The sequence below is a fragment of the Lathyrus oleraceus genome, chromosome 2, assembly GCF_024323335.1.
Source record: "Lathyrus oleraceus cultivar Zhongwan6 chromosome 2, CAAS_Psat_ZW6_1.0, whole genome shotgun sequence".
Taxonomy (NCBI): domain Eukaryota; kingdom Viridiplantae; phylum Streptophyta; class Magnoliopsida; order Fabales; family Fabaceae; genus Lathyrus; species Lathyrus oleraceus.
This window is the reverse complement of record NC_066580.1, coordinates 110,216,559-110,224,321: the sequence shown is the minus strand read 5'-3', so window position 1 is coordinate 110,224,321 and position 7,763 is coordinate 110,216,559. Positions and strand designations below refer to the sequence as shown.

General features: G+C 33.6%; 1 protein-coding gene and 1 non-coding gene across 2 annotated transcripts; both read left to right on the top strand.

Moving 5' to 3' along the window:
* The first annotated feature begins 4,573 nt into the window (after nucleotides 1–4,573).
* LOC127118335 (expansin-A13) lies at nucleotides 4,574–7,623 on the top strand. Its single transcript, XM_051048509.1, has 2 exons — nucleotides 4,574–5,354; nucleotides 7,080–7,623. Exons 1-2 carry the CDS (start codon nucleotides 4,855–4,857, stop codon nucleotides 7,387–7,389), a joined length of 810 nt encoding a protein of 269 aa, XP_050904466.1. The 5' UTR covers nucleotides 4,574–4,854; the 3' UTR covers nucleotides 7,390–7,623.
* Nucleotides 6,391–6,462, top strand: TRNAH-GUG (transfer RNA histidin (anticodon GUG)). Its single transcript has one exon. It is a non-coding gene; the product is annotated as a tRNA-His (tRNA).
* Nucleotides 7,624–7,763: the final 140 nt, after the last annotated feature.

Genomic DNA, 7,763 nt, shown 5'->3' with positions numbered 1-7,763 from the left:
GCTATGAACTTGGTTCGTTCAACAAAACATCTTATTCAAGGTTTGAGAGAAAATGGTTGGGATATATTGTTTACTAAAGTGGTACCTTTTTATGAAAAGCATGGTATTGAGATTCCTGATCTTAATGATGTTCATTCAACAACAAGATTTGGACGCTCCCGTCTTGAAGAGAATCAAGTCACAATTCAACATTACTTTAAAGTTGAAATCTTTTTCACTACCATTGACAAACAGTTACAAAAAGTTGAATAGCAGATTCAGTGAGTAGGCAATGGATTTGTTAACTCTTTCTTGTTCTTTATCTCCTAAGGATGGATATAAAGCTTTTAGCATTGATACTATTTGTTCTTTAGTTGAAAAATATTATCCTATGGATTTTAGTGATCAAGAGAAGAATAATTTGCAATTTCAACTCCAACATTTTCTATTTGTTGCTCGTCAAGCATCAAACCTGAATAATTTATCAACTATTCAAGAACTATGTTCATGTTTGGTTGCACCTGGACAGGTTGAAACTTACTTCTTGATTGATAGACTACTTCGTCTTACCATGACTCTTCCCGTTTCTACGGCCACAACTGAGAGGTCTTTTTCAGCAATGAAAATTATTAAGACTAAGTTGAGAAACAAGATGGATGATGGGTTTCTTGGAGATAGCATGACAGTATATATTGAAAGGGAGATTAGTGCAAGCATTAGTTCGGAGTCAATTATTGACGATTTCAAGTCACTCGGAACACGTAAAGCATTACTTTAAGATAGTTTTAAGTCATGTAATTTAAATTTTTAGTAATTAACTTTGTATTTATTTTAACTTTAATGTTTTATTTAAAATACTATTTACATTTTATTTATAATCTTTATTTTACGTTAGCGGCCATCCCAATTTTTTTTATCTGGCTCCGCTACTTAATTTTTTTTACCGTAAATGCTTTAAAACTACCTTAAAGTAAATAGTATTTTAAATAAAATATTAAAGTTAAAGTAAATACAAAGTTAATTACTAAAAATTTAAATTACATTACTTAAAACTACCTTAAAGTATTGTTTTACGCGTTCCGAGTGACTTGAAATCGTCAATAATTGACTCCGAACTAATGCTTGCACTAATCTCCCTTTCAATATATAATGTCATGCTATCTCCAAGAAACCCATCATCCATCTTGTTTCTCAACTTAGTCTTAATAATTTTCATTGCTGAAAAAGACCTCTCAGTTGTGGCCGTAGAAACAGGAAGAGTCATGATAAGACGAAGTAGTCTATCAATCAAGAAGTAAGTTTCAACATGTCCAGATGCAACCAAACATGAACATAGTTCTTGAATAGTTGATAATTATTCAAGTTTGATGCTTGACGAGCAACAAATAGAAAATGTTGGAGTTGAAATTGCAAATTATTCTTCTCTTGATCACTAAAATCTATAGGATAATATTTTTCTACTAAAGAACAAATAGTATCAATGCTAAAAGCTTTATATCCATCCTTAGGAGATAAAAAACAAGAAAGAGTTAACAAATCCATTGCCTGCTCACTGAATCTGATATTCAACTTTTTGTAACTGTTTGTCAATGGTAGTGAAAAAGATTTCAACTTTAAAGTAATGTTGAATTGTGACTTGATTCTCTAAGACGGGAGCGTCCAAATCTTGTTGTTGAATGAACATCATTAAGATCAAGAATCTCAATACCATGCTTTTCACAAAAAGATACCACTTTAGTAAACAATATATCCCAATCATTTTCTCTCAAACCTTGAATAAGATGTTTTGTTGAACGAACCAAGTTCATAGCATTAACTACATCTTGATTTTTTTTGTAAGGCTTGACAAAACATATCTGTTATTCCCATGATTTCTTTCATCAAGTGCAAAATAAATATAAAATCAAATGCCTTCAAGTAATTGTAACAACTATCTGCATCCCCACGTGTAGCATAACTCCCTCTATCTTTTGCTTTTTTTTTTAAAACTAAACAAGTTGCTTCATACATGTTTATCACGCTAGAAATTGAATCGTAATGTGATCCCCAACGAGTATCTCCAGCTCGTTTCAATGTACCAACTTGATTTGCACCTTTACCAGTTGCAATCTCATCAATCTCTAACAAATAAGCAATTTCTTCTAATTGGGCAGCTTGTAACTCATCATGACGCTTTGTAGAAGAACAAACAACATTCACAACAAAGATCAGCTTGACTTCTCTTGATGATGTAACTAATGCAAGTTGCGATTGATGAGCAAAACAATGAACATAGTATACATAAGGACAATCCTTCATAAATAGGGCTTGTAAACCATTCCATTCTCCTCTCATATTGCTAACACCATCATACCCTTGGCCGCGAATGTTAGAAACATCAAGGTTATGTCGAGAAAGTATATCACATATTGCTTCCTTAAGAGTTAAAGATGTGGTGTCTTTAACATGTGCCACATCAAAAAATCTCTCTTGTATTAAACCAACTTTATCAACAAATCTTAATACAAGAGTCATTTGTTTCTTTTATGACTCATCACGAGCTTCATCAACAACGATACAAAATTTGGAATCACCAATTTCCTCACGAATACTCTTTTTCACCCTACTAAAAAGAATTTGCAAGAGCTCTTTTTGAATTTGATGTGAAGTATACTTGCAATTTTGTGGAGCATTTTCCAACACAACTTTTGCAACTTCATCACTGTAGGATGCTAAAAGTTTCAATAACTCAACAAAGTTACCTTGATTTCTTGATTTGCTACTTTCGTCGTGACCCCTAAAAGCACAAGCTTGTAGTGTTAACCAACGAATAGTTTCAATTGAAGTCTTGAGTCGTAATCGATTATTCATTCTTTGACTTGAACTTTGCACTTGAATAACATTTCTAATATGACCATCTTGATTCAACAAGTCTTGACAAGCTTTCATTGCATTGTTGTGTGGTGAGCAAGGATCCTTCCCCATGTGTTTAAGAAAGGAACAATGTTTTCCATTCCTAACTTTCTTCCAATTTCTAAAACCTATAGAAATAAAGACAAGTGATCTAGGACGTCCACTTAGTTTTTTGCTAAAAAGGTAACATGGTAAGCAATATGCGGCATCTTTAGATGGTGAATATTCTAACCATGATGAAAATATGTTAAACCAAGTATGTTGAAACCTTCTCGGATGATCCTCGTTACCGGACAAAGGATAGTTTTCTAAATGAATTTGATATGGACCCCATTTTAGATAAGCTCTTCGTATTGCATCCACTTGATTTGGTGGATATTGCCAAATCGGAGGACGCTTTCCAGGATCGCGTTCCAAAGAATTTTCAAAACCATGATGTTCTTCAATTGTTGGATTCTCAAGAACTGTTTCAAATTCGGATGTCGGGATTATAGTTTCTTCATCTCTCTCTTCTCTTTCAATTTCACATGCTTTCCTTTTGAAAAAAAATCAATTTTCCTATTATTCATCTTTACTCTTCCTATAATATCATATCAGATCCAAAAATCAATTTAGAGAACATAAAAATTAAAAGAGAAAAAAATTAATAAACTTAATTAATCAACTTTAATCCGTTTTCAAATACCGGTAACTTCACTATTAGAAATTAGCAGCAACAATGATTAAATAAACCTTATTACAGTGTATAACTATATTTGTAAATTACAGTGTTATGAATTGACTTAATAAACCTCATATAGATTATTTTAACACATCAAGAAAGAAGAACCCTACAAATCTCAAAAACACAAATCAAACAATCACTTTAATTTGTTACTTTTTATAAAAGAAGAATGAATAAAGTTTTTTACCTGTTAGATGTCAATCACTTTAATCTGTTCCGATTCCGGTGCCGGTAGCAAATCCATATGAGAAAGAAAGGAAAGGTATGCGCTTTTTATCTTATCTGTATTTTAACCTAACTTTGAATGAAAAAGAAAAAATAAAAATTAATTTTAATTTAAAATAAGGATGTTTTAGTAATTTAATATATATGAATTAAAAAAAAATAAAAAGTTGAGGGGTGGCCGTGGTCTTCCCACGTCCCCCCTAGTTCCGCCACTGTTAAGGGGGTTTCTAGAGATGCGTATCTGAAATATCATTTGTGATGTGCAATAAGCATGTTTCCAATAACTTAAAATGCTTTCAGTGGGTTTTATCGAAATGCATCTCCGAATTCACCCCATAAAATATACGGATATTCATCTATAGACCAGATTTTGACAAAAACGGTGTGTGCGGCTAAATTACAAGGGTTGATGTGATTTTGGATGAATCGAAAGATATATCTCCAGAATATGTCATATGATGTGCAATAAACACGCCCTTAATAAATTAAAATATTTTAAGGATATTTTACGTAGATGCATATTCGAATTCACCTTAAAATTTTTATAAATATACTTATCTGGATCAAATCTTAACAAAAATGAAAATATATAACTAAATTACAAGACTAATGTGAATTTAAATGCTTCCAAAAATACATTAAAGATAAAAATAAAACATTTTTTCCACAGATGAAATGAGTATTCCCCTTATTTTACCGTTCATAAATAACCTTCCACTCTCTTGATTTTTTTGCTTAGTACATAAACCTTGTTTTAATGATAGTCCTCCTCATAATTAACATACCCCTAAACTAAAATCACCAATGCTTCAACTATAATCTTTTTCTGTCATCTAGATTTTACCCCATGTGAAACAATACCGACACAGAAGCTTTACCTTTCAAAATTCAAACCGTAGTATCTCAAAAACCAACAACAAAGAAAACAAAAAATAGCAAGCAAAGAAAAGCAGATAGCAGCACTCTGTCCCATTTCATCACTTTCATTTCACTCTGTTTCTCACTTTGCTTCTTCTTCTTCATCCTTCCCAGAAATGTCACTTACTCCCTTCTTCACAACAACACTAACCTTCATTCTCATCATCACAGAAGTAACCTCTCACTACTCTTCTTCGTCTTCTCAATCACCACCTTCTCAACAAACCTCACCTTCTTTCACCGAATGGCGATCTGCACGCGCCACCTACTACGCCGCCGCAGATCCACGTGACACTGTAGGCGGCGCGTGTGGCTACGGCGACCTAACCAAAGCAGGTTACGGCATGGCAACGGTAGGTCTTAGTGAAACTTTGTTCGAACGAGGTCAGATCTGTGGCGCGTGCTTTGAATTACGGTGCGTGGAGGATTTGCGGTGGTGTATTCCCGGAACCTCGATTATTGTTACTGCAACTAACTTCTGTGCGCCGAATTATGGATTCACGTCGGAGGGAGGTGGACATTGTAATCCGCCTAATAAGCATTTTGTACTTCCGATTGATGCTTTTGAGAAGATCGCCATATGGAAAGCTGGTAACATGCCTCTTCAGTATCGTAGGTATACTAAATTTGTAACTAATCTTTCATTTCTTAGTTTGCATTTTTGGAAATTGCTATTTTCTTAGCTTATTTTATTGAATTTAAACTGTGTTTGATTCTGATTAAGTTTGTGGAGAGTTTTCTTGTGAATTGATTTGATTTTTTTTTAAGCGAATACAATATTTTTGAAATGCATGTGGCTTGTTACTTGAATTTTAGTTTGAAATTGAGTTTAATCTAATGTTTCGGCTTGACTTGTTTATGAATTGATTTTTTTTTTTTTTTTTTTTTCAATGGAGTTTCTTCTTTATTTATTTATATTTTTTTTAAGTTTATTGAATATTTTCATGTTTTAAGATGAAACTAAGGCTATGTTTGAATATCATAATGAAAGGAGTGGAGCGGAATGAAGATTATATTCTATTGTTTGTAAATTTTAGGATGGAACTAGATAAGTTTTTCATTCCACGGAAATCGGAGGGTAAGAAATATTGGAATGAAATCCATACCATTCCATTTCATTCCGCTGAAATCGGAGGGGAAGAAATATTGGAATGGAATCCATGCCATTCTGTTTCATTCCGCTCCATCTGATTTTAAATGATTCAAACAATGGAATATCATATCGTTTCATCTCATATTGTTCCCTCCGTCTGATTTCATCAATCAAAACAAGAGAAAAAGAGAGAAAGAATCTTTTAGGTAGTTCTAATATTCTAGATAAAACTACAATATACAGGTTGTTGTACTTATATATTTAGTTTGAAGCTAAATATTTGAAATCTGGAATGCTAGTTCTATTAATAAGGATAAGGCATTCTACAGCTCGAATCCTCTACCACTGTCTAGCAAAATTTTCGTATTTGGATTTGAGCTGCAGTTCGGTCCGTCTGTCGAGATTTGATTGGGTTGGCTGCAAAGGATTCTGGTTGTACCATTGTAAGCATTTAGCAAAATTCCACAAGAGTTTTGGATGTCTAATCCATATCCTAAGTGTTATGGAATTTATGTTTTGACATTGAGTTCTTAATTGGTGTTCAACTTTATAACATCAAGTGGCTGTAGTTTAGTGGTAAGAATTCCACGTTGTGGCCGTGGAGACCTGGGCTCGAATCCCAGCAGCCACATCTATTTTGTTTTTTGTAACTCTATGTTTTTTATTAGTAACTCTATGGTATCAGGAACTGAAATTATGAAGAAAAGCTTTCTAAAATCAGTTAGCCTTTCTAGTGTGAGTGAAATTTTAGTAGTAAAGGGATGATAGGGACTTGGTTGGCCTTAAGAAAATTAAGATAACAGTAAGTTTATTTATCTCAGAAGAGCTTAAAGGCAATGTTTTTCTCCATTATGAATATGGCTAAATGACAGTTAATGAGACTAATGACATGCTACTCTCTCATCATACAATGTTATTGCTGAAACATCTCTAGTAAATCCCTGTAGATTAGGGAACAATATCTATTTTTGCTCGTAAGTACCTTAGAGCTGGGTATACATGTAGCTCGCCTGTTTAGGCCCGCGGACTATATGGACTGGGCCGAAGAAGGCTGCAAAATAAACCGTCCAAAAAATATGCCCACGTCTGCACCATTTAAACTGTGGGACAAGTAGCTAATAAAAAACTTGTGGGTAAGAAGATAAATACACCTTATTTACTTTTCAAAGAGACAAACAAATAAATTGTACTTCGGTATAATAAGAAATTCAATTATTTATTTTGAATGTTATATTCTGTTTTGAGCAGGATAAAGTGCAGAAGGGAAGGTGGAGTTCGATTTACAGTCACTGGTTCTGGTATCTTCATTTCAGTACTGATCAGCAATGTTGCTGGCCATGGTGACATAGTTGCGGTGAAGGTTAAGGGGTCGAGAACGGGTTGGCTTTCAATGGGTCGGAATTGGGGCCAAAACTGGCATATAAACGCGTTACTACAAAATCAACCCCTTTCATTTGAGGTTACTAGTAGCGATGGGAAAACAGTTACAGCTTACAATGTTGCTCCCAAGGATTGGAGTTTTGGACAAACCTTTGAAGGAAAGCAATTTGATTATTAAAAAGCCAAATAAAGAAAACTTGTTTCAAGTAACAAGTATTCTTCCCATTCCCAAATGTTTTACCCTGATATTATAGAAGGTCTAGTTACTGGTGGTGGTGTTCCTTTACATTTTTGATTTGGTGGTTTGTAATATTGTCAATGTGATGGTGTAACTTTCCATCTATTATCTTAGCAGTTTATTGTATGAAAATACACATTGTTAGTCAACAACAAAGAGGAATTACCATGTAAATGCTCGAGGCTTTTATTAGGATATGTGATACTACTAACTTCATCTACAAGTTATCTTAAACAGCATTACATTATCCAACTCCTCTTAACACTTATTCCCACAGCCATTAAATTGCATTATATATGGTTGTGGAAGCTAAC